Consider the following 27,180-nt stretch of genomic DNA (forward strand, 5'->3'; position numbering starts at 1 on the left):
AGCAGTAATTCCACGGCATTCAGCCTTCATCATACAGGTGACTACACAAAGCAGTTTGAGTTACAAAGAAGTTCCAGATGTGTTTAAGTAAAGTTGGTTACTGAGAGAAACCACTTTAAAAGCCTAGTTCTAGGATGTATTTACAGGAATAATAAAGCCTGTAGTTAAAAGGTAGGGTAAGATTTCAGCAGCAGTGCAGGATTTTTTGGCACTGTTGCCTGTTCTTACAGCTTCACAGCAGCCAGGAGGAAAGCCTGATCAATACAGATATGGTACTAAATAAAGACAACCAATCTAGTGCTTTATAAACCATTCATATCTCTTTTCCCACCCTCTTGCTTCCTTCTTAGTCACTGTGTTCTTCAGTGTTACTGAAAGAAAAGGTCATATTAAGCTGCAAGCACTGTGTTTAGTAGCACACTCTGCATCACTGTCACAAAGCAAGCAACTTTGTAGTGTAGTTGACATTGGAAAAATGTGCTGAAATTAGTAGGTTCTCAAGAAAACCTTATCTTCTGATTATTATTTGTTACTTTTTGCTAGAGTTCTATAGGCAGAAAGCTGAAGTTAATCTTGTCTCCCCTCGTGTTTCAGACAGCCCCATTCAGAGCCCTTTGATGTCAGTGCAAAGAATCCCATTTTTAGTGGCCTTTGAACCAGATGTAGTAAAAGGGCAACTGAGCATTTGTAGGGGTTGCAATTGGGTAACTTGCTTAAAGGAGGAGAGTTGGGATACTCGTTTCTGTTTTCCCATTTTTAAAATTACTGTTAGTATTTATATACCATTAAGAGTAATGTAGATACTTGGTAAACAATGAAGAGGACAAATGCCTCAGCTCTGACCATATTTCACTTTATTTAGATAAAGAAAAAGTAAAGAAGGAACTCTGTGGCTGTTTTTCAGGCACACTAATTTAATGATTCCTGCTTGTTACAGCTATTGTGAAATTTAGGAAGGAGTTTGCATAAGATAACATATCCTGCTGTTGTAATGTACTGGAGACAGGGCTCAGATCTCTGGATAAGGAATGCTGCAAAAATCCTAAGTGTTATTATCACTACACACCACTCTCCCCAGGATCTGAACCTGACCTCCCTTCCTTGATCCAAACAATCTCTGTCTTTGTGAAAATAACAGGATTTTAAGGGAAGAGAATTTTCTATAATTATTACATGAAACAGTTCTTTTCCTTGACATTTATTCATGTTTGGGCATGTTACTGAACAAAGAGAATTCCATATCAAAATATGATCAGTCTGAATACTTGTATTTGTAAAGAATGGACAGGGAGCTGCCAGCAAATAAGCTGGAGGTGAAAAACTGAGGTGGTTGTCTTGCTAAAAGAACTTCACACATTTAAAAATGAGCAGGGACTTGGGAGGGACAGATTGTTTCTGGAGGTGCACTGGCAGGGAATAAAACTCGAGTACCAAAACAAATAATTTTGGGCAGAAGCCACTCTGGAGGGTGATGTGGAGAGGGAGAGAGTGGTGTGCATGTATAAGGGTTTGGGTTCTGGCCTGGTTTTCCTTCCTCAGAAGACCGGTAGGAAACTTGTGGTCAATCATTTGTAGTGTTAGTGGCTGGGGGAGTCTGGAGTCCTGGGAGGAGAGGGAGGTGTAAAGATAAACTGGAACAAGGGGGCTTGAGACTGGGGATGTCGCCAAGGCTATGGCTGACGCTCAGGTTATTATACAAAAAGTGACATCCACGTGCTTCTCTGACAGCTCCTCCTTGGGAGAGCCCCTTCTTGGAGCTGAAGCCTGCCTGGATGCCTTTGAAGAAGTGGGTTTTTTGTGTTTGTTGAAAAAACAAAGGACCAGAAGCCCCGAATCCGCTGTCCTGCCTGGAGCGGAATCTGTGGGGAGGGGTGCCCTGGGCTGCTGGAGAGGTGAGTGTTGGCCAGTGCCATTTCTGTGCCCTGGGAGCTGATGGAGCAGCAGTGGGGGGGGGGGGGGGGGGGGGGGGGTGCTGGGGCACTTTTTACAGCTCCTTTTGAGCAGAGATGCAGCAGCTTGAGTGGAATAAAAGCCTCAAGCTTGTGATGCAAATCATGTGGTTCATAGCTCTTCTGGCTGTGAAGAGCTTTACAACACCTGCTGGCTTTTAATTAAGAGCAAGAAATTTGCAGAAATGCATGGCCTCTCTGGGTTTTGGTTAAGCACTTTTGGGGCTTTTCTCTTGCTGTGGCTCTGTGATGTGACCTGCAGGTGACTGCAAGTATTTAAAATACCCTGTGTTGGAGCCCTGATAGACAGGAACATCTATTTACAAGTCCATCGATGAGACAGGTGTTTTCTAACAGCCAGTCTTGTTACATAATAAAGGCAGTCTGGAGCAAAGCTTAATGTAATGTGCGGTGCAAAAAATGTGCACATTGATGGCAAAAACCTGATTTATTTTATATTATGAGCCCAGGTGGACCAGACTGTTAATGCACAGCAGTCGGAATACTGTGTGATAATAATTTATTCACCCATGTGAAAACTAAACTGGCCGGTCATAATTCCCTTTATTCTGTGGCAAATCTCCTCTTCAAATTTGTACTTAACAACATTTGTAAGAGATTAATATTTCTGGTGCTGCTTTGTAGTATAAGGAAAAGTTCTGCAGCAGTTACCTGCTACTAATGAAGTTAATGACTCCTTATTGCAACTTCTTGGTAAATCCAATTTTAAAGAGAAATACACGTCTGACCATTTCTTTTTTGGGAGGATCCACAGCTGAGACTCATCAGTTTAGCAACAACCTTGACACCATGTTTGAATATATAACCTTTCCTCTACCCAAGTAACTTATCTCTCACTAAGAAAAGACTTTCAGAGAGAAATAAACAAATGTCTGCCTGTATGAACTAGTAAAGGGAAAATAAAATGAAAAATGAACTTGTATTATTTAAACAGTGTGACATGACAAACTGCAAGTGCTGCTCATACCTAGCCCTCTGAGAGCAGCTCGCTTTGTTGATAAGCTTTGATTGAACCTGAACCTTTAGTTCCTGAACCTAGTTTTGTGAATAAATTACATTTTGCAATGGCATGGTATTATAATCCTCCAGATTTGTTGGGATGAAATTGCACAAATGTTTGAACACAGACAAGGCCAAGCTGGGCATCAGTGTTGTGAGTGATCTGTCAGCCCTCTGGGATTATTCCAGTTTGGTGCAGAGGCTGAGCAGGTTAAATCATTCCAGTCCCTGGGGGCTCAGGGGGCTGTAACATGAAATCTGGGATAACACCTGCAGATCTTGTGAGCAGATTGTGTGGCCTAGGGCTGGTGCAGGTTTGACCAAGTGAGGTTAAGGAAGCTCATGCATTGCCAAAGTGCATGTGCAGTGTTCCAGCCCTTCCTGCAGTGCTCAGGGTGCACAGCTGGCTTTCTGCATTCTAAATTTCCACTTTGGTGTGCATTACAGGCCCAGCATATCTTATGGCAAAGAGGTAATTGCCAGGCAGATCCAGGCTACCAAGCTGTTTTCAGCTTGAGGTGCTGTTGGTAAATAACAGATGGCACAGATATCCAAAGCAGCCCTAGTTATGAAATTCATGTCTGTGGCAATGTGGTGTTGAGTCTGGTTTGTTGGAAGAGTAAGAGTTGACAGCATCTTCCTTGATGGTTCAAAAGGAACCCTTTTGAAAGGCCTTTCCAGAAGAGGCAGAGATCTGAAAAATAAACACAGGGAGTTACGAGATGAACGTAAACCTAATGTAACATGGGAATTCTGAATCTATTTATCTGTTCTCATTGACATGGTTGTACTTATTGTGGAGGGTCTTGACCTCACATTCAGCTTAAGAACACAAGCCTGGGAATAATAGCAGTGCAGAAGCTTAGGCACGGCAGGGTTTCTGTACATTTCGTACATTTAAGTACATGAGTTACCTTCTGTGTGGCTGAAACATCAGCGTAAGAAGAGAGGTAGTACCATACAACCTGCATGGAAGTTTTGAATGCAGCTGATGGAGCTTTCTCACATTTCCACAACTGCATTTCACTCTCCCTTCTCAGGGTTGGTAAAGCAAGTTTCAGTAAATCAGATTATAAGGAAAGAGTGGGTCCCAAAAGATTGTTCTCTGTGAGCTCCTAGGGAGGAATACTGGGGCATCAGCCAAAACAGGGCAGGGAAGGTAGCAGTGTTTTGTGGGGGAATGGGAAAGATAATGAGGAAAAACAATAGGCAAAGGATGGGGAAAAGGGGAAGTCAACTCACTCTTCACGGAAGTATCTTTTCTATTATAAAGACAAGAGGCAAAAAGGAGGAGGAATAAACAAAAAGTAAAAAGATACAATAGGATATCAGTTGGGGATGTAGAGAAAAGGAATAAAGAAACAGGGTAAAGGAAGAGAATGAGATGTTAATCTCTGGCCAAAGGTAAAGTCTATCCCTCCAGCAGCATGGCTGGGACTTTGCTTCTGTTTTTTGCCTCTGAGTGCTTCTTTAAAGCAAAGAGCTAAGCAGGCACCAGGCTGTTGAGAGTGGTTGGCTGTCATTTGAGCTTCCCAGGTACTCTGCTATGTCCCTGCTGAAAATTCTTCAGCTGCAAACATTTTCAAGCCGTGTTTGTGTTGCTACAGGCTTGGAGAAAACAGAGAGTCTGGTGTAACTTCTTATTACAGTGTTACTTTTCAGATATTTTAGAAAATACATTGTGGAAAGCATTGGAAAGAAAATTGAAGCAAATTAGAAAAAAAAAGACAAGTTCAAAAAGTTGTTTCATTCCTTGAAGGACTTGATGAGGCACAGAATGAAGAAGGACTGGAATTTGTACAACTCCAAGAGCCTAGCTGCATTCCTTTGTAGTATTTTTATTGACTCTCACTTCCAAAGAAACAATGATGCTTCAAGCTGTTCTCTGGAGCCTGAATATACCTTGCTGACCTAAGGAGACACAATGCACCACAGCTGTTAGCAAGGGTCGTGTATGGTGTTTGAACTGGAACAAAAGAGCTGGGATCATACTTCTCTTACTCTGAAGTGCAATTGTTTCCATGCCTTTCCAGTTTTGAGTAACAGCATTTCACGCATTAGAAAGGCCATAATGTAATTCATTATCCCTGGCTCTGGAGTGATTTATTATTGTTTTGACATTTTTACTGTTTTATCTTTTCTCACTCAAGGAATAGAGGAGTAGGAGTCAGAGTTTCTGCTTTTGATACTTGCAATTTTGCCAGCAAAGTTTAACCTAATGTGTATATGAGTTAAAGTCAGACTGGTAGTGACTCTGTAATGACAAATAGCTGAAGAGGACACAGGAGTTGTATTCACTTTGTGATGAGTCAGAATCTGCAGGCAAGGATTTTACATGTCCATCATTGCCATAATAGTGACAGACAGAAAATCACGGACTATAGGGTAGCTGCAAAAAGGATGATGATGATTATTATAGTCTCCAGTTAAATAGCATAAAATATGAATTAAATAATGGTTCTCTGCTTTTCCACTAAATCTCATAGGTGTCTCACCAGATAGAGGGTCATTCACGTACCTTTATTTGCTTTTAGTTACTCTGAGAAAAGATGCATGAATTATTAATGAACTGTAACTACTGCTTTCAAATAGTTTATATCTCAAGTTCTGAAAATGCACTGAGGCCTTAAAATGTGCAGAATACAGTTTAAAAAGTAAAAAGGGTGGCATTGAGAACAAGGAGATGTGAGCAAGCAAAGATTGTTATACAGCTGGAAACTGGCCACCCAAGAAGATCTGGCAGATAAAGTAAGGTATTAATAGCACTATTAATCTACTGAGTTTTACTGCTGGTAAAATAAGTAGAGAAAGCAAGATCAAGGAGGAGAAGTTATGAGGCAGCAACACAAATAATGTAACAAATTTACAGTTCTTGGGAGTATTGTGATTGTGGTTCCTGTTACTAAACTGTGGGTGTACACAAGGACAGCAGCTGTGCCAAATGTCCAGATACTGCAGTTCGCAGTGGGATAAAGGGCGTGACACTGTTTAAACTCAGTACTCTTCTCACATGTAGTAAATCCTCCATAATTATTTACTATAGAAGCCATTTTTCTTGCGTTTGGGGGGAGGGGTTGAATGCTGAGTTAGTGAATGCATTTCTTTTACTCTCACTCTGCAGAGTTCTGGCACCATGGCAGTGGGCCATTGGGACTTCTTGTCCGTTTGGCCAAAAACTAAAAGTTGTTTTCCTGAAATTCTGGAGCGACTTTTTTTCAGACAAACAGTTCCTGTGATTTCAGAATGTCTGAGGCTGTCATTCATGAGAAGGCTGGGTCACAGTTCAAACTGTTTCTGAAGAAACAGTTTTATTTCCAGTCCATCACCACTCAAGGCAATGCCACACCAGGCGCTGGAAGCCTCCATTGTGCTTCCAGCCTGTGTTTCACAGTGGTGCCTTGGCAGGAACATGTTAAGCTTTAATTAAAAGGGCATGCTTTATTTCTATGAAGAAAATTCTGCTCTGACTCTGAGGTTTTCTAATAAAGTTCAGACTTATTTACCAGTTTTCAGTGAAAACCTTTATTTGCTATTTTATTTAGTTCCTCTTGCCTTCCTGACAGTCACCATGACTCCACATAATGATTCTACGATAAATTTTTCAGTGTATGCTTTTTGGAGTTAAAGGACAGACTGCAGGAGCATTTGGCCTCCCTGGAAATGTCATGGAGCTCTTTTATTTTTATTTTATTTTAATGTTTGTTTTGTAGCATCAACTTAAAGGGCCAAAAGAGAAGGATGTGGTTGTTTGATCCACTGCATGTGCGTAAGAAGTGGTTGTTACTTTCCTCTGTTCTGATTGTTCCTGCTCAAGACAGGTTTACACAGTGGGAAACCTGAAGGTAAGATGGTTTAGAAAAGATTGACTAAACCAGGAAAATTATGGCCCAGGCTATTCCACATTAGCTGGCTTAGGAAAGGAGAGAAAAAAAAACCCAACACGTTGGTGATTTCAGAGCCTATTAGAGATACATTAGGGCTCCTATGGATGGATTAAGAACAGATGCAGATTTCAGGCTAAAGGCCAAATAAATACAATATCTGGGACAATAACTTCAACACATAAGGCTAATAAAATATCATCTTTCGGGGGAACAAACATATCTTTTACATAAACAGATGAGACCTATCAACAAAGCACATGTAAATAGAATTTCCTAGAAGTATGAAAGGCAGACTATGAAAAAATTATTTGTAATAAGAGAATAAAAACAGATGAGCAGGAGAACTGAAACTTAGTACATTAGCTGTCAGAGAACCATCACTCCCTTTCTGGTTCCTCAGAAGCAGAGGCGGACACAGAGCTTTCCTCTGCTGCTTCAACTTCTTTCCTCTTAGGAAAAATCTGTTGTTTAGTTTGAAAATTCACATCTGTTTTATACAAACTCCGTGAGTATTTTAAACTTCAACTATAAATGCTGTTAAGACATCATTTGCTGCTCACAGGATGGTTTATGATTGGGATCACGTACTCCCTTCTCGAATCAGGACATTAAGCCAGAATTCCCTATCTTGATAATTATCTCTGAAATCAGTAACAGAGTCTCATCATCTGTGATCTGGGCTCTGCCAAGGGTTCCAGGCTGCTGGTTGCTCCCAGTCACTACATGAGCTCAGGAAGAAGAGGAATTTGCTGGGAATCCAAAAATACCAGCCTCGAGAGACAGGGAGAGCTTTGGCATTACAGGTTTATTTTTTTAAATTGTCTGTTTGTAAGTAATTTGTTTGTTTTCAAAATCTTCCTACTTCCCTTTCCCCAAACTAACTTAAACCCAAGCAAGCATCCTGTTTAAAAGTAAATAAATAAACAAAAAATCTAGCTATGTAATCAAATCTCAAGTATGTTGCTTATGTAAGTGATCTGAACTAAGTCAGCATGAAAAATCCAGAGTTCGGGTATTTTATCCCACTAAGTTCTAGGGTTTGATTTTAAAAAGGTTTTTCTTTGTTTGTTATAGACACCTTTGAAAAACAGTTGCTGTACATGGATAGAGCCTTTTGAGGTATTTTCTAATCTCCCTCCAACATTGCAGGCCCCTGTCTTTGGGGGTGTATCCAGACATTTGCTTTTGTTTTTTTTTTCCTCCCAGAGTTACTCAGAATCTCTTGGGTCTATAAAGCAAGTCCAGATTGCTTTATCCTTCAGAAACTGAAGAGACAGCAACATGGGAAACTGAACCAAACCCTTTAGGTTTAATCCTGATAGATATTTTCCATGATGATTTAGGAAGTCACTGTCTCTTTCCAGCTTTGATTCACAGCTGCCACTGAAGAGATGCTGGTAATTCCCCACCTTGAAGAACTGTATCTTGAATAAGCCAAAAAGTTGAAAAAAGTTCCATCTTGCATAAGCTTTAGTGCCCTGCTTCATTGGTATTTTGAAAAATGAATTTTTTGTTCAAGGTGAATGATTGGAGTTAGACTTCAGTGGTCATACAGAATGAAAGCTCTGTGTTTGGGGCATTTGCAATGCATGGTTGGTTTTATTTTCCTCTTAATTTTTTGTGTGCTGGCTGTATTTACATTTTATGGCCAGCTGGTTTTCTTTAACTTCTTAGTATAACTTACATGTAACATCTTGCAAAAGCTTTGTTTTCTTGATTTATGCCTCTGTGTTTGAATCGTTTGAAAATTTTGTTAGGGCACCTGATGGGGAAACTGCTTTTTTAGCGCTGTGGATGGTTGTTCTCTTTCAACAGAGAACTGGAAACTTGTTCTCTGTTGAAAGTGTGTGTTGAAACACACGCACTTGTGTGTGTTGTTGGACAGAATTACACTCATGTCATGCTGGGGGTTTATATTTTATCATTGAAGAAGCCTAAAACCTTTACCTCCAATTGAAACTCTTCTTTCTTATCTCTGAAATCAAGGATCAAGTAAGCAATTTATATTTTTCATAAAGGAACAGATTCTTACCATATAATAAAATGCCATAGAAGATGCCAAGGCCTGTATGACAAAGATCAAACTTATGAGCTGATAGGTGTGACATGAACTATTCATGAAAGGAAAATCCAGCTTTAGGTAGAATTAAAAGTGCTCACTGAGTAGATAAAAAGCCTGTAAATACCACTGGCTATAACCATTTTGTACACAGCATTATCTGAAAGAAAATTTTGTAAAGAAATATTTCTAGAAAATTCTAAAATTACTCTGCAATCTGATGTGCAAGTCAGATGTCCTGCATTGTAAGAGAGAATTTTGTTCTATGAGTAAAAGCACCTGCTTTGTAACGGCAGCCTAAAAATTTAAGATGTATAGAAATCCATTGTGCTAAACTGAACTGGCAGTTGAGGGTGTTCTCAAAACAGAGTAACAGAGGTTTTCTCTCTTCTGCATCTGGGGAGGGCCTGAGGGCTTTTGTGATTACTTGAAAGATGAAGTAAAATTTTAAATGAAATTATGCAGCTGGCACAAGGAATTGATTTCTTATCAATTATGACTATGCCAGTTATAAAGTAGTGTAACTGCAGTGACTATTAAGTATTTCTCTTCCACTTTTGAACAAAATGAACTAGAAATATTCACCAGCAATGGAGTTCACACGTTCTCTCGAAATTTGCTGTTGCAGTGTTTCGTTTCATCCCCCTTTTAGGGGAAAGAAGAGTAGAAAAGCATCTCATTTTTGTATAATGCGAATGTAATAGAAATCAGGCCAAGTACATCAAATTTTCTGTAAGTGTGCCACCTAAACTGCTGAAGTCTGAGCTGCACTGGCAAAGTGAAGATGTTGGCAGTTACACCTTTCTAACCCACTGAGAGCTTTTCAGGAAGGCGGGGGACTTCTGTGCAGCCCCAAGGAGATGAGATCTGTTCCCTACTTTCAGTCTGAAAATCTTTCCATATATATTTATTTGCATCTCACACCCCCTTCAGCCAGTGCTTAGAGGAAAATACAATGTTAAATTCACTATGTTAGCAAAATGTCATTAGAAGAGTTGGAAACAGGAGTTTTCACAGAATCAGGATTTGGAAGTTTCGTAAACCTGCTCTCTGCACTCATCTCAAACACCAGCACATGCCAACAGTAGGAACAACCTCAGGCATGATGTGATCTGCAGCTTTGAGTGGAAGAACAAGTCTTATTTTCATTGACCACAGCCTTTGTGCTTGCCAGGGTCATACAACCCTGCAGACCAGCATTGGTAAAGTATGAATGTTTCTGAACCAATCTAATGATTGATTAATTTAGTGGGAGAATTCAAATCCTTTAAGTTGTTAAAAAACTATTAGGATTTCATTGCTTTTAGGACTTCTTAACATTTCTCATATTTTTGCAGAATAGCAAATGATTTCCCACAACAACAGAAAAAAAAAGACTCATAGGCTGAGGATCCCTTGGAGCCATTTACTGCATTCTGTATTATTTTTTTTATTTTGGAGATGATTGTGTTTAATGCAGGCTTGTGGTCTGTTTTAAGTTGTGCTGTACTATGAAGCCTTTTTCTCCCAAAGGATGTTAATTCTCCCTGCATCCCATAATTGTGATTTCTCACTTGGGGGGGATGGGAGAGTACCTGTGAATACATTCCAGTTCTGTAAGGCTCCCCTTAGGAGCGCTACTGGAACGCCAGCTCCGAGCCTTCCCAGAAGAATGTGGGACAAATTTAACTTTTCAGGGGGCAAAGATATTTAAAGCAATACCAGCTATGTAAAGAACTTAGAGACAGTCAACTAAATAGTTTTGTGTTGACTCCAGCTCTCTTATTGTCACGCAGTGATCAAGGAGGGGAATATTCATGTGAGGACACATGAAAAAATGGCTCTTTCCCTTTGTATATCTTAGGGGTTTTTTTAGATTTGGCCTTACTGCAACATAGTTACTGTTGCTACAGTCCAATCTGGAATCTTTCCATCAAAATAGCATTTTGATCACTGACTTCTAAATGGTTCATAACTCATTGTTCTGAAATTTGTCACATGCAGAGCTTGGAGAGGCGAAGTAAATTCTATTTAATTTTAGATCGATTCTTTGCTATGCTAAAAGCCAGATTTGGTTTTGTTTTGGCTTAAGATTTCTATTGATTTCTGAAGTCAGAAACATCAGGGAGTTGCAGGGGTGGGTGGTAGAGTCATTTGAATGGCTCAAGTGAGCTGGTGTGGGATGTGTGCTTTGCCGCAGAGTAAGACACACTGTGTTACCCTACAGAGAATGCCAGCAACGTACTGCAGGTGCTCTGGAGCTTCCCTCTAGGAAGTCCATGGCAGGCTGTGTTTCCACCCCTGGGACAGTCGATTCCAGGTGCACTGCATACCCCTCCAAGGGAAAGCAAAGTGTGGCCTGCCCTCCACTGCCAAAGGGGTTGAGGAAGGTGCATGAGGAGTGTCGCTTGTGGCACCACTCCCGTTCATATTAGAGGTCCAGCATGTCCAGAACAGCAGCAACTGGCGGTTCTTAAATAGTTGTTTAACCATAAACGAGACCTGGAACACATTCAGCCACGAGCGGCTGCCCAGCAATAGGACTGTGCTGGTTTTAGCATCCATGGGATATCCAAAATTTTCAGAATTCTCAAAGGCCACTAATAACATAGCAGGGGAGGGAAGGTGTGGGAAGGTGTCCCCTCCGCAGGCTGCCTCCGGGGACAGGTTAGAGCTGTAATTGTTGATGGGTTCCCGCAGGTGGCTCCCGCTGTCCGGGGCTGCCGGCACGGCCGGGTGCGGGCTCCAGGAGCAGCGCTTCTGTCACATCATGTGCCAGCGTTACAAAGTACAGCGACAGGAAACCTTAGCCCAGTTCCCACGGGATAAACAGCACACCAGGGAACACGCACTGCAAGGAAGGTGTTGCATGATGAAACTTTAAGAAGAAGCACGCCAAGTCTGAGAACAAATAAGTCCACACTGTGACCAGCAACTGTTAACCTTATCTATTATAGGAGCGGCTGAGGGAATTGGGAAAGGGGCTCAGCCTGGAGAAAAGGAGGCTCGGTGGGGACCTTCTGGCTCTCCACAGCCCCCTGACAGCAGGGGGCAGTGATTTGGGGGTTGGTCTCTTTTCCCAGGTAACAAATGACAGCACGAGAGCAAATGGCCTCAAGTTGCACCAGGGGAAATTTAGATGGGCGCTTAGGAAAAACTGCACTGAAAAGGTTGTCAGGCTTGACAAGCTGTTGAACAGACTGCCCAGGAAAGTAGTGGAGTCCTGATCCCTGGAAATGTTTAAAAAATGTGTGTATATGGCACTTGAGGATATGATTTAGTGGTGAACAAGGTGGTGGTGCTGGGTTGATGGTTGGACTTGATGATCTTAGAGGTCTTTTCCAACCTTAAGGGTCCTGTGATTCTCTTATTCTATATATGTATTGTCAGGTCTATCTTACAAACCCTCTCTTGATCCTGTTGCCCATGAGGCAAGGATAAGGGGTAAGATTTCTCTGTTTCTGGCCCCATTTTTTTGCAGTGTCATTGTAATTAAACCAAGTATGGTGAGGGTGTTGATGAACACAAAAGGGAACATCTGGTAGACAGAGCACAAAGGTGATGCAATTACATTTTAGTAACTGAACCAGCATGGATGAATTTTCATGATGCATTAGTCACTACTGTGTGAATTAAGGTGAAGAGAAACAATGGATGTAGGCATTGACAAGATGAACATACACGTTGTGTGGATTCCATGAATGACAGGGATATCCGGGGGAAGAACTGCCTGATGGCTTTCTCTGGCGACCTCCTGTGTGTAATTGTTCTGTGCAGTGAGTTGCTGTGTTCTGTTAAATATCCCAGAGGAGGTATTTAGAGTTACTGCAGTGGAACATTCTCCGGCTGTTATTTTCCTTCTTTGCACTTTAAATCTTACAGGACCTACTGTTTCCCCAAAATGTTTTACCAATTCCTTTCCTTCCTAAAGGGAATTCTTCCTCTGAGAATTTCTAAGAAAATCCTTCATACTGTATGTTTAAGTCAAGCTTTTCTCCTGCTTCTGTTGGTACATTTCCACTGAATTTAACTGGACCACATTGGTGTAATTGAGAGCAGAAGATTGGTTCCTTTAATGTTTCTGCACAAATAATCTGTTTCTCCAATCAGGATTTTTTTCACTGCTTGGAATTTCTTCAAATTTGTCAACATCTTCAGGGTAAGGAGGTTCTTCCAGTTCTAATACCACCTGAATTCTTTTTGAAGCACAGAACATGCTTCCACAGGCATGCTATTAATTATGGATATTTCCCTAATTCCACTTCTGTGAATATTGTCCAACAGTTCACATCTGCCTATCCACATCTGGTACAAATAAAAAAAGGTTTGGTGTTTTTCATATCCAACATGTAATAATGACCCTTTTGCTTTTGTTCTTGTTTTTAAATCAAAGTTTGTGAATCCTTTTTCATATAATCTCTAAACCTTATAATATTGGGCAGGATGAGGCAGGTTTTTTATGCTTTACTTGGTTATATTTACTTTCTTGCTTCTGGACAACCAGTGATTTGAGGTCTGAGACCTTTGTATGATTTCCCTTTTCAATATTTGCTCCATTTGGAGCTAACATAACCCATAACTAGAATCAACAAAGTTAGACAAAACTTTTTCATAAGTGGGATGAGATGGAATACCAAGCACTCATGGGCTGCAGAGGCTGTGATGGCTTTTTGTGTCTTCTGTTTGAGGAGCTCAGTGCAAATGATTCCCTGTGAGCAACGGGAGCATTGAGAGCCATTGTGGAGTTAATGGTCGAATTACTTTTTAAGGAGTGTAATTTTACCTGTTCCTCCCAGCCAACACACAAACGTGTATGTGCACAGAACTCTCTGAATTGCTGCTTGTGCCAATCTTCTAATTCCATTTGTACGTACAAGTTTGGAGATTTGAGGTAACTGTTATAGTCCTGGCTCAGCTTCCCGGTGAAGTATTGCTCTTCTCAGACTGTGGTTTCCTAACACAGGTGGGAACAACCCTGGCTCCCTTTTCCCCATTTAGTTGCTCACCTCAGTTGCTGCCAAAGCATGTTACGGAAATCAATCTGGTTCTTTTCTCTTTTTTTTTGGTATTAACCGTTTTGATGGAGAAGAGGAAATCTCTGTAATGCCTCTTTTTACAGAAGACAGCAGCTCAGCTGAGTGATCCTGTCATACTCCCAGCTGTGTGTTTGAGACAGAATGTTTAATTTGGGCATGTGCAATGAAATAAGGATGTTTTCAAGAAAAATCTGAATGTGATGTGTATAATGCAGAACGATAAATCATAGCTTTTTAGATACAAACACTGATCAATGTAAAAAGAGTGGGGGAGGGCTGTTGATGTGACCTAAATTTTGTCCTGTGAATACCTCTGTAATGTGTGAGAGCCTTTGCTTTGAAGAGGTTAAGTGTAATTGAAGCCTGACTCCATCAAGGCTTAACTGTCTGTGCTGGTCCAGAATGTCTGACCTCAGCAGCAAAACCTGAGTGGCCATCAAAGTCAGCTGGAAAACAAGACCACAGGAGGTTATGAAACAGCTCCCATGGCTCTCATCCAGTCTCTCCTTTTGTTAATGGCATAGGAATCTTTGAAAAGGATCAGTGTCTAATATATCCCAACTAACTCACTCTGAAACACTTCCAGTCCTGGTTGGATTAAGAACATAGTCCTGGTGTTGTACTCAGCATTGCTTGTTTTGTCAATCAGTGAATCAAAAATATGCTACAGATGCATGTGCACCATCCTTGTGATGCTTAAAAAAACGGATTATAGATTAATGAATTGACTCTATTAGAATCACCTTGTTTAGCATTGGGTTTTGAACCCTAATAACTTTTAGGGACCGATAATGAAACTTTTATAGTGGGGGTTTTAAAGCTAAAATCCTCTATATGGCCATGGCCCAAGAATCCTCTTTACAAAGTAGTCACCCACAAATTTGTTCAAGTGAGTCCATCCCTTGTTTAACTGGCTCTTGCAGCTCCTCTAAACCCAAGTATTACATAAATGCAGAACATAATCAGGCAGTTGTCATGAGTAGTCAATAGGTACTTCGACTGTGAGAAAGAAAACCACTTTTTTACGTTTAAGTACTTAAGAGGATGGCTTATAACCAAACCGTGGTAACATTACAGTTCCCTGGAAGACACAACCTCTAAGTACTTCTACGTGACATTTATCCAGTTCCACCAGGACACTTTAAATCAGCTGTTAAAATCTCACAGTATTTTAAAGTCTAAAAAAAACCCACTATTGACCCCTTCATCCATGTGACTCTTGTGGAATGCTGATGGTAAAGGAAAAATACAGGCCAGAAGTCTTAATCTGTGGCCATGATTCCACACAGATCCTTAAGGTAAAATTAATGGTTTAACAAAGCTACTTAACTACAGGAAAACTATTACAATATAAACACTGATGAATGGGAACAAATTTGGTTGTGCAAATAAAACCTAGGCAGGATCCAAAGCCAGGTTTTAGGTGTGTGTTTAGATACCACTCCCTGTGTGTGTCAGCAGGGCATACACAGAAGCACTAAATATTTTAGGAATTGTGTTTTGGGGAAGCCGTTGGCAAGCAAGATTTTATGAGTAAAAATAAGGCTGGAAAGAAAATATGTTCCAGCCCTAAATAACATGATGCTGTATTGGGTTTGTGTGGCAAGGTTTTGGTAGTGGGGGGGCTGCAGGGGTGGCTTCTGTGAGGAGCTGCAGGAAGTTTCCCCTACAGAGCCAATTCCAGCAGCTCTAAGCCAGACCTTTTATTCAAGGTATATCTTTGTATTTGCCAGGGATCTCAAGCTTGCTCTGGTTGGTTCACATCCCTCTCACCCAACTTTGTGTAAGAGTTGGAGTTTTCCCGATAGGCAGATCAGTGAAGAATCAATAATTAATAAGATCTACTAGAAAAGTCCGAAACAATAAGAAATAATGTGTTCCCATCCAAAGAGGCAAAATCTGAAACATCCATTAATTTACATCTGCCTGGGTAGATGTAGGTGTTGAGTATAGACCTTATTAGTCTATATTAGTCAGCATTCCTTATAATTTGCTTCCTTCACTGGAAGGAGAATAAAGTTGATGAGATGCATTCATGTGCAAAGGAATTTCAGCTTTGCTTATAGCAAAGAGATGATCCATCAGAACTGCTGCTGGCTTTGGAGGGGAAGGAAACACAGATTTTTCCCTCTGTGCCTGCTGCCCTCCTGTGGTTTTTATGTTCAGATACTTGGGAGTGAATTAAACACATCAGTAGCTGATTCTTGTGTTGTGTAAAAAGTACAGAAGAGTTTGCCTGTTAGTCTTTTTTGTGAATACAGTGTGTTCTGGAAAGCTGGAATACAGCTTTCCATACAGCCAGCTGGATTTGGATGTGCAAACTCCCTGAGTTCCCTAATTTAGACCAAGACCATTTCTCCCAGTGCTCACACACTGGTGTACCTAACTCAGGCCTGACTCCTCCAAGGGCTGTTACGGCTAAAAGGATTTATGCTGGAGTCACTGCCTTTTGCAGTGATCCTATTAAAATGCCACCACAGAGCTATTGGCACTTTTAAAGAACTAATGTTAGGTCAAATTGTTATACAGGATAGAGAGATAAAATGTCAAGGATTACTTCTGCCTGGAAATGGAGTTTAAAATTTACTTTCTCAGCTAACTTGTCCTATTTTTCTTCCAGCTACAGATGCAGAATGAAAAAGAAATTTCTATATTTCATGCTGTAAAATATAGGATAAAAGTTTCTTTGCACAGCACTTCTGTCATTAGAATATTTCTAAATTACTGATCTAGAAATTCCACTTTTAAATGCATCACTTAGCCACAGACATTATGCAGAAAAACTTATATAGAATATTCCTTACATGTCCATGTATTATAATAATTAGCTCTTGCACATGCAAGAAGTGAAAATTCTTGCTGTGGAGGTGCTGGTGTGGTTTGCTGCAATGATTTTTATACTCTGCTTTTTAAAGGTGCTTGGCCAGCAGCACTGCTGGGAACACTGGGATCTGGGAATCTCTATAAGCTTTGTGTTTCTTCTTCTTTTGCTTTTTCTGCAAATTCAGAATCCAGCTGTAGCTGTGAGTGATTCCATTAGGGAAAAAAAAAAAAAAAAAGCTCCAGACTGTGAATGTTTCAATATTGTGTCAGTATTGATGGTTCCTCCTCATCCCCCTTCTTTTCCTCTTTTTTCTTCCAAAATTTTATTTGTGTACGTCTTTGAGTTCACACTATTTAAATTCATTGCACCTAGAATTCACCCCAATACCCCAGTACCCCAGCAGTTTTTCTTGAAGCACAAATACTGAACAGAGCAAGATAAAGGATAAATGTGAAGCTCTGTTTTTATGACCTCAAGTCTTGTAATGTTTGTAGGACATTTGTATCCAAATACACAGGAATTGCACAGGACTTGGCATGTGGTTTAACCCTCTGAGCTGTTTGGGCATTTTTTACACGTACACATTTATTTTTCTCAGATCATTTGTACTAGGTTTCTTTGTATGACCTGTTTAATCTTTTACATGTGCATGACTAAAAAGCAACTCCAGATGTCCTGTGTAGGTTAATCCATTAATCCCTACAGGTGAATCACAACACAAGGACAGTAGAAGTGTAAGTCTAGAATTTGACTATAATGTAGAAGTGGAATGTTTTCGGTGTTCATCAGCTTAATCAAGTGAGCGAATACATTTGGTCAAATTGAAATATCTAATTATTTATTCACATAGAAACCAGTAAACTTTAAGGTTTGTAGCACAAAACTTGTTAAAAAAAGAAAATGAGCTATGCCATATAGCTTCTTTACCCTCCATAAAATGGCATCATTGCAGTTAAAACTACAATAAAAATGAAACATTCCAGATTACATTAGTTGGAGCACAATGTGACAAATATAATGAGAAAATCCTTGTCAGAAATTTTACTACAAGGAAATACCGATAGCTAACACCCATATTCGCCACCTAGAAATCAAGAACATTTGAGTAGATCTTGGCATAAAAGGCACAAAACACAAAGCAAAGCATGCTTGTGTCATTTCTCACACAGAAGCATTGACATTTGTGCAACAGGGGAAAAGACCAGCATTTTTCCAGACTCTTCCGATATCACAGATACTTAAGGAACAGATCTTCCCCTTAATGCCAGTGTGTCACTCCCAGTATGGAGGCAGTGACTACAAGAAAAGAGGGATATAGAGAAGGGAACACATCCGTACCCTTCCAGGAAATCTGAGCTGAGGAACTGAGGAAGTTGCTGCAGTTGTATTGTTGAAGTAACCCAATCCACTGCAGGCTTGGAGTAACACACCCACTGGCAGCCAGCACTTGTGGGAATTCTGAGACTGGCAGGAATGTTAACAATGCTGGAAACCTGACAGGAACACAGGGTTACCTCTTGCATTTAAATGTGCGATGCCAGCCTCAAATGAGCATTTTTAAAAAAGGTTGAGTCCTTGAAAGGAAGGGCCCTTCCAAAGAGGATGTTGCCTCTGGCACAGAGGAATGGCTTTGCTGATGTTAAGATGTTTCAGAACTATGGATCAAAGATCCCTGGCATTTCCTGCTGTAACAGGCTGGCACACAAGCCCCTGGCAGCAGCCTGTTGCTATATTTCTATAACCAGCCTGTCCTCATCATCACTGCTCGTGTCATCGTACTCCACCCGCGTTTGTTTCCTCATCATCTCTAAACCTCTCTTTTTATACGTCTTGGGGGGTGTTGCAGAGAAACTCTTGAACTCGGGGGATCTGAGAGTAATTGGAGGCTTTTTAAAGGTAGCAGTAGCTGTTCCATGTGGCCTTCCATAGGGATTGGGCTGCAGGTGGGATCTGCTCTTGTCGGCACTTCCGTGCAGGTCCAGGAGATGCTGAGATGAATTTGCCCTCTCTGAGTGTTCTCTGCTGGGTAACTGAACCCTCGTGACTGACTCAGGAAAAGACTCTGCTTGTGATCCAAACAAACGTGAACATCCTGGCTGGGAACTGGGAGGTGAGTTTTCTTTGGGAGGTGAATGTGTGTTTTCTTCAGTTGGAGGTTTCTCCCTTCTAGAGGCCTGGATCACCGGGTCTGACATTCCAAATATTTGGCTCCCTGACTCTACTCTCAGTTTGTTTTCCTGGCTTGCTCCTGGATGTAAGGAAAGAGGAGCAGCAGCCTCTGGATTTGTGCTGTCAGGCTGGTCACCTGTGCCTGTGTTTGTAAATTCAGGAGAGCAAGACCCAAAGGAAGCTGCCACGGGGTCACTCCAAAGGCTTGGCTGGGATTCCCCAGGCAAGGATGGCTGGAGCACAAGGGGCTGTGTCACCCAGCAGCAAATGGCCACGTCGCTGCTGAATTCCTGCAGGGACATGTCAGCTGTGGAGGAAAAGGAATGAGCTGTCACAGCTATTCCCAGAGGAGCTGTAATGTTCTGGACAGAGGCGTTTGTTCTTGGGTGTTCCCTGATTTGCCCAGAAATGTCCTGTAGGAACTAGGAGGGGAAAAAATTTACACATAAAGTTTTCAGTCCAGAGCAATTTCATCCAACTGATGCAAATTTAATTGTTATTTCAGCTAATTCTTACATCAGTAAGTTTTCATTTTATTTTAACCCCCAGAAATACCTTTAACACATTTTTCAACATTTTAAACAAAATCTGTGATACAAAATAGTTTCAACATCAACTTTAAAACAGCTGAATATAATTTGGGTTTTAATTGACTTTTTTTTCTGTCAATAAAAAATAATACAAGAATTAAGGTACAATACCTACTTTTTTATCCATTTTGTCTTTTTGTTTAACATGGTTTCGGTTTTCAGTATGGGAAGATATTCCTGAGTTATTCTTTGCTTCTTTTTTCCTTCTGCAAAGTTGTTTGTCTGAGGTGGAATATGACATGTCTTTTTGCTGGTGTAGATAATTTTCTATTGAAAAAAGGTTGAAGAGACTTTGACTTTAATTTTTATTCCCCCCACATGCTCGAACTTACAACATTTCTCATTATATCACTGCAATAACATCAATTTTAACACAAATATTCTAAATACTTACCTTGCATCTTGGACTGAGGAGGATGGCTCTTCTTATGCTTATTAAATCGGGGGGGTTGGGATGAGCAGCCCTTTCTCAAAGCATCCAGAGCTCTGTTGGGAAAAGAGGGCCTCTTGCTCAGCCGGTTCATTTTCAGCTGAGCAAATCCATGGATGTGCCTCCCTCTGTACCTGCAGTGCCAGAGGCATTGAGGGGATAAACAAATATGGGAGATGTAAAAGCAGCCAGAGGAGAATAACACCACCTCATCAGGTGCATTAAAGTCTAACAGCAATTTATTACTGTGAGGGAGGTGTTTGTTTATGTCAACTCAAAAAAAATTCAGGATTTTAGGCAAGAGACCCACAATTTTTTTTTTTTTTTTCTCCATAGGATTCAGTAAATCCTTGATTTTCTAAGAGAAAAGGATTTGGGAATAACAGATCCTTTTTCCTGTATCTGGAATTTTAAAACAATATACTTCACAAAGACAGGAATCACCTGAGGCTGTGTGGTTGTTGGGTTTTTTTCTTTTTCACTTCTTGAGTGCTACTTATTCATCATCACTAAGGAGCAACATAAGGATTTCAGTTATTTAGAAAACCCACACTGAATAATCAAATTCTGCTTTATTTCCTACTCTGGCTCCATCTTTCAGTAACTCTGAATGAGTGAGACTAAAGTACATTGGAAGATCCCACCCCTAAATCTGTCACTATCCACAGAGCAAGGTGTAAATCTAAAAGGATGCACTTGTTCAGGTGTTTGGCGTATTAGAAAATTAAATTACACTTGGTGGTTACCAGTTGGGTCAGTTACCTACTAATAGGCATAACCTGAGCTTTCAGGACACTGTACTTAATTGAATCCCTGCACTTATTTGATATAAATAAATTTGATATAAATAAATTCTGAGACCAGCAGGAAAAAACCCACAAAAACAAAACAACACCCAAAAATCAAACCAGAAAAAAGTCCTAGAAGAATGTCACTAGGCTGGGTGACACAGACCTGAGTCTTCTGTTTCTGTTCTTATGGCCCTTCAAAATTGCAGGGCTGTTTGCTGAACTAGACATGGTGATTAAGTTACTGACACTGATTTGTCCTCAAGGGAGTCACTCTGTCTGATTTTGGTGATGAAATAGAGTAAGAGGGATGAATGCACTCAATATGTGTTTCTTAATGAAGCAATTCATCAGACATCCTGCTGCCCCACACTCCTGAAAGATTAGAGGGCAAGCGCTCCACTGATACGAATTCCCATTGAACAGGGAGGGGGAGCTGTACTGATTGAGACAATGTGCCCTTGATAGTTTTATGCTCAAATTCTGCCTGCTTTTTTATTTAAACCAAATGATCCTTTGAACTACAGATGGTTCTGTTAGTTTGTGTTTAACTTGCTATTTATTCTTCTGCCTTCTCAGAATACCAGTTGAGGATATGGATCTTCCAAGGACAAAGGGCCTCGCACACTGCTCTGAGCTGTGACGGGATTAAAAACAGAAGCATTTTGGTTCCCTTCAAACAAAAGTAAATGCTGACAATTTTGACAGATAAGAACAATTTCTAAATCATAGTGAGACTCAACCAACCAGGCATCATCTTTCTGTGGGATATGTCTGGTTTGCTTAGAAAAGTCTGTTCCTAATAGTAAACAACAGATTGATATTTTTATAGTTTACCTTTGGGGCATTGCTGTGGTATAAGAATAGCTCTTTCTGAGAGATTTATCTTTTTTTCTCCCAATTTTATCAAGGTTGAATTTTGGAGATGACTTTTTATTTTCTGTGGAGTTTTTATACCCATTACAGCAAAATTATATCTATATCCAGTGAACCTGAAAGCCATACTTCTTACCATTTAGGGGTGACTTTAATCCTTTTCTGTTTGTGGCTCCTCTTAAGTTTATTTGTTGAGACTTTTTCCTTTTTGCAAGCTACTGTTTTCTTCTTTTGCTCTGAAATATTTTTGAAAGAACCACCAGGAACTGCTGAGCTTAACTGTTGAGAATATTGGGAAAAAATGAAATCTGTGAATTACATTGACTGCGAGGTTGGAAATCTGTGCACTTTTTAAATACCACTGAACAGCAAAGGAGTTAAGTAGCACAACTCTGTATTTGAATTCTACTCTAAGTTAAATATTCATTTAGAATGAAAACAATTAAATACAGATGCTATTAGAGAAAAATATAAAACATCCCCATAAAGGGAAGAAAAATTAAGAAATAGAAATTCACGCTTCTCACTATCAGCATTCTGAAATGGTCAAATGAAAGAAACTTACATATTCACACAGAAGTGTATCTTTCTGATGTATCAAATTAATATAAGACTTATAAAAACATAAATTTTAAATTCTGTATTAGCAAATGCCTGTAAATGTTCATAAATACACTCCTGATAATTATTTCATTTTTCTAGTAAGAGGGTGGGGGTGGGCTGTCAGCCAGTAACACCCTCATGAGAAAGCAAATAGGATTATTAATATTACCTCCTGCATCTGGTGTCCTTTGGAAAATGATGAAACCAACGTTTTTAAACTTGTGTTTGTTAAGCCATATGCCACATTCTTGCTAATATTTCTCATTTTGAAAATGGAAATGTCATATTTTGACAGGGTGCATTCCTTGCTGGGTTCCTTGTCACAGGTGTGCAAGGAGGGATGGGCAGAGGCTGCATTCCCACTCTGCTCTGAGGGCAGAGGGAAGCTCCTGCTCAAACAGCACCAGGTCAGCCGGGGCTCAGCACTGAGGGATGGGAAGGTGCTCTTGGAGCCTGGTACTGGAGAAGTGCCAGAGTACCAGGTCCTGTTATTGTGGGGCAGCACTGGCAATTCTTTACATTGAGTGCTGAGAGTGTGGCAATAGAAAGTGCCAAAAGAATGACAAAAATAAGTGGGGTTTTCCTGTGAGCTCTGGGAATGCTGTGGATCCTGCAGTGGTGGTGGGATGTCCTTAAGGAAGCACGGACTTCCCGCTCTGTCCCATCCCAGGATTGTTGGCTCTGCACGCTTGCTAGAAACTGATGTCTTTATCAAAGAGTCACTTTCTGAGCAAAGGTGATGTAAGGCCTTCCTCTCATCTTTGATGTCAGCAGATATGAAAAAGCCACTTGTATACACAGAAGTAAAGCATATTTTCTTCTGCAGAGTCTGTGTAGCGCAAGTACTTTTACTCATCCACTTCTCTTCTCTTTGCCTTTGATAATTTAATTTATTTTTGTTCTGTTTGTTTTTCTCATCCTCTTTTGCAATATCCTGCTGCTTGAAGATTTGGTTACGAAAGGTGTTCTCTGTTGTGGTTATGATATTTGTGGTTTCTGAGTTGACTGATGAACAGAATCCTGGAGTTTTCCAGTTTGTGTGAAGATTCCACTGAATTTCTCCTTTGCCAGCCTTTTGTCTCACTTCAGATTTTAAAGGGGACCAAACCACATCACTGGAAAGAGAACGGAGGGATGTGCTGCTGCAAGAGCAGGGTGGGGTGGTTAAGTCGTCTGTCAGAGGTCTGCAAGCTGTCATCTCCCCTTCAGGTCTAAGCAAAGATGACAGATCTGAAGTTCTCTTGTCCTGTGGCAATTTAAGGATATATTTTGGAGAGAAGGCATTTTGTTGTGGGACTGGACTTAAATGATCAGGTTGCAGATGATGACTTTTAGGAGACACATCCACAGCATTGTCATTGAGAAGTGGCACTTTTGCTCCTGTTTTTACAAGATGTGTTTTGTCTTCTCCATCTGTTGCACTGTGCAAGGCAAAAGAGTTGGAATCACTTCCCCTTAATTCATATCCTAAAAATCCTGCCAGTGAAGCTTTTGAGATACCTGCAGGATGTGAAAGAAGGTTAATGTCACTGTAATTAAGAGCTTTTGTGGGAAGTTTGATTGTTTTCCTGTATTCCACATTCTCAGTACCTCCAATGACATCATTAATTCCTGCGCTTGATTTTTGCTCCTCTGCTTTACTGGAGAATTTCACTGGAGCTGTGGGAGGACACTGAGTACCAGAGCAATGGACTCTCTCTGCTTCACTTGCTGCAGTGGTTTCTCTACTGGGACTAGGGCAGGACACTGAAATCACATTTTGTGTTTTCTCCACTTCGAATTTCAGCTTTTTCCTTTCTGATGGCAAAATGTGGGATTTCCCTGCTGTTTCTCTGTTGTTGCAATGGACCCACGGGGGCATCAGGCCATGCTGGCCACTTTCCTTAGTCCCGTGATGGTTCCCAAGATTGTGTGAAGTGCTTTTACAGTCTGATTCAAATGCACTGGATTCTTTCCCAGGGCTTGGTTTCTCCCAGTTGCTACTCTGTACTGGCAAGCAGTCATCATTCCTTCCATCGCTGCTCAGCTGACACTCAGGATTTTGAAGCCTGAGATCACCACTGCTTGAAGCCAGCAGCGTGCCGCTGCCAGCTGTGCATTTCTCTGTGTCACTGCCACGGAGCTCTTGGGAAGTTTGGCTGGTTGCAGCTTCAGCAGTTATGGAATGTGATGTCTCCATTAGGTAGGACACTCTGTCTGCAGTTTCCTCAGAGGACACATTCTGCAGAACATGATTAGCATCAGTACAAGTTCCTGATTTACCTGTGGTTGAAGCTGCTGTCACAAGGGCGGAAGGACTGTCACTTGAAGAGCTCCTGCCATCTCTTTCCTCAGTAATTTCAGTGCTGCTGGCTGATTCCCTTGAATTAGGAATCAAGCTTGTAATATCTGTAATCTTATTCTCTCTCTGTTTAATTTTCTTGGCATTTTGACTGCTTTTCAATTTTTGGTAGATTTTCTTAAACGTTTCATCTCCATACATTTGCCATTTTTCTTGAGAGAACATCTTCAACTTCCTTTGATTGTGTTTCTTATTTTTAGCACTGATTACTTCTCTGGCCCCAAGCTTTTTAGCCCCTTTTAACTCCTCTGACAGAGAAGGGTGATCAGCCGCATTACTTAGGGGCAAATCATCCACTGCTGTTTGTCTCACTAGAGCTCGGGGATGGCTATTAGGGAAATCCACTGAATTCGCAGCAAAATCGTTGCTAGGCAGCAAACCAGCAGTGCCTGTGTTTGCAGACTGCTTAGTAAGAGAAAGTGGTTTTGAGCAACCTGGTTTGTCAGGTACCATCCTTGCTCCCTCCACAACAGGCAAGGAGTTGCTCCGAGTAACAGGCACAGTGTCAATTGTTGTGGAGAACTGGGTAGGAACTGAATGGAAAAACATTGGCTTGCATTTCTCCAGGGGTGCAAAGGTAGATTTTGCTGAACAAAGAGAAAGATTCTTTTTCCTATTTACATCACAAGTTCTGATATCAAAATGGAAAGAGTCTTTGTATGTGTAAGGCATTGGCAGGTCAATGCTTCCCTGTTTAGAAAGGACAGTTTTTCTGGGCCTGACATTGTCTAACTGGGTATCATCCACCACACTTTTGTTGTGAGAAATAAGCTTTGAAATGTGTTCTTCCAGTCTCTTTTTCTCTAGCATCGAGGCTGTAGCTTTGTCAGCTGCCTCCGGCTTTGCAGTGCTTCCTGAGGCACACCTTGGGCCGCTGAAGGCAGTTTCATTTTCCAGTTCCGTGCTGTGCTCGTAGAGACTGTGCAAGGGGCTGGATGATGTCATCTGCTGTTCTGCGCTGTCAGAGCGCGACAGATACCCCGAGTCAGTGCTCTCACACTTCTTCAGCTTGCAGTCCAAGGGTTTGTAATCCCACTGCTTCTCTGAAGAGGTTGCTTGCTGCCTTTGCAGCTGAATGTGCTTATTGGCAGTGGGAGTTCTTTGCTCCTGCATCTTCTTTCTCAGACATGGACCATTTGGCAAAGCTCCTGGAGATGCTAAACTTTGAGGTTCTCTTTCAGGAGCCCCCTGATTAACCTTTGAACTGAAGGACTGATTCATTGTTTCTTGATTTTCTGAAGCAGCTGATGAAGAGCTTTTTGCCAGCAGTGAGAGCTCATGAGGTTTCTTAGTGTCTGTTGCTGCACTGGTCTCTGAACTGGGTTGTTTGATGTGTATCCCCTGGTCTTCACTGGTGCTACTCAGTGCTTTGCTGCCTTGGGGAGAGGTGGTGCTCTCTGCTGATCTCTCATTTTGCTCTGATCCCCCACTGATGTCAGAGTCTGAGGGCAGCCTGGTGTTGTTGACGTGTGTTTGGGTTCTCCTGTGTTTGTACAAGTTGCTCTGAGTTTTAAATGCAATGCCACAAGTGGTGCATGGAAAGGGCCTCTCTCCTGTGTGAGAGCGAATGTGTTTCTCAAGGACACTTGGCTTCAAACAATCTCGTCCACAGTGTTTGCAGATGTATTTCCCAGATTTTTTTGATTTTCCTGGGCTTCCAATAGATGCATTTACACAAGAAGTTGGTGATGATAAAACTGGTAAAGTGCTGACTATGCTCAGTGTTAGGCTTTGCCCAAGCTGTTTCTGGAAAACCGGCCGAGGCTGCTCCGTGCCTTCCGGAGCAACGAGCGGGTTGAGGATGAGGGGAATGTTGCCGCCGTCGAGGTGGACACAGCTCCTGCCGGTCACCAAGGGCCCGTGTGGCTGGAAGCATCCTGGCTGGACGGGCTGGAGCAGCGGGATCGTCAGGGCTTTGAGGTACAGGGGCTGGGGCAGGGCCTGCCCCCGGGCAGGGTCTGAGGAGCCCCGCGAGGGCCGCAGGGAAGGGCCCGGGACGGGATCTGCTGGGGCGGCCGCGACAGCCGGCGGGTTCTGGGCCTCCATTCCAGGGGCCAGCTGCCATGTGCTCATGGATCTGCCGGGAGGGGACACAAAACAAGCAGGAGTCTGCAGGCAGCAAATAAAATACACACTTCCCACCGCTGGACTGGTAAAATTAGCAACTAAGAATATCACTAATCTTACATGCAGGCATTAAACAGACAATAATTACTTCCTTTCCCAATTAAATTGATTCATTTTTCATTTCTCATCTAGGAGTTAAAGTTCAGTACGGTGTAAAGAACACTGAACACTACATTTAAAACCACTCTTACAACCTACAGTAAGTACCCAAAGCACTAGAAACAAATCTGAGTTTCAGATTTGCAAATGGAGGCTCTAGGCACACCAAGAATAATACAATTTTAATTTTCCAGAACCATATTCCCATTATATATTTGTATTATGTTTTTAAAATTAATTAATATTAGTAATTTTTAATACAAAAACACAGAACAGTTGAGGTTAGAGGGGACCTCAGGACATCTCTAGTCCAAACACCTGCTCAAAGCACAGTCAGCACTGAGGTCAGATGAGGTTGTCAGGGTGTTACCAGTCTGGTTTTGAAAACCTCTGGGGATAAAAACTG

The 27,180-nt window shown here is 41.3% G+C and overlaps 1 protein-coding gene across 1 annotated transcript; it reads right to left on the reverse strand.

Moving 5' to 3' along the window:
• Positions 1-18,478: 18,478 nt before the first annotated feature.
• Positions 18,479-26,621, reverse strand: ZNF831 (zinc finger protein 831; the record flags this gene model as incomplete). Its single annotated transcript, XM_082292646.1, has 5 exons — positions 18,479-19,333; positions 19,626-19,777; positions 19,905-20,074; positions 21,741-21,883; positions 22,377-26,621. The coding sequence occupies 5 exons, from the start codon at positions 26,619-26,621 to the stop codon at positions 18,479-18,481; spliced, it is 5,565 nt and encodes a 1,854-aa protein (XP_082148772.1).
• Positions 26,622-27,180: the final 559 nt, after the last annotated feature.

This window comes from Coloeus monedula (genome assembly GCF_965178545.1).
Source record: "Coloeus monedula genome assembly, chromosome: 17".
Taxonomy (NCBI): Eukaryota; Metazoa; Chordata; class Aves; order Passeriformes; family Corvidae; genus Coloeus; species Coloeus monedula.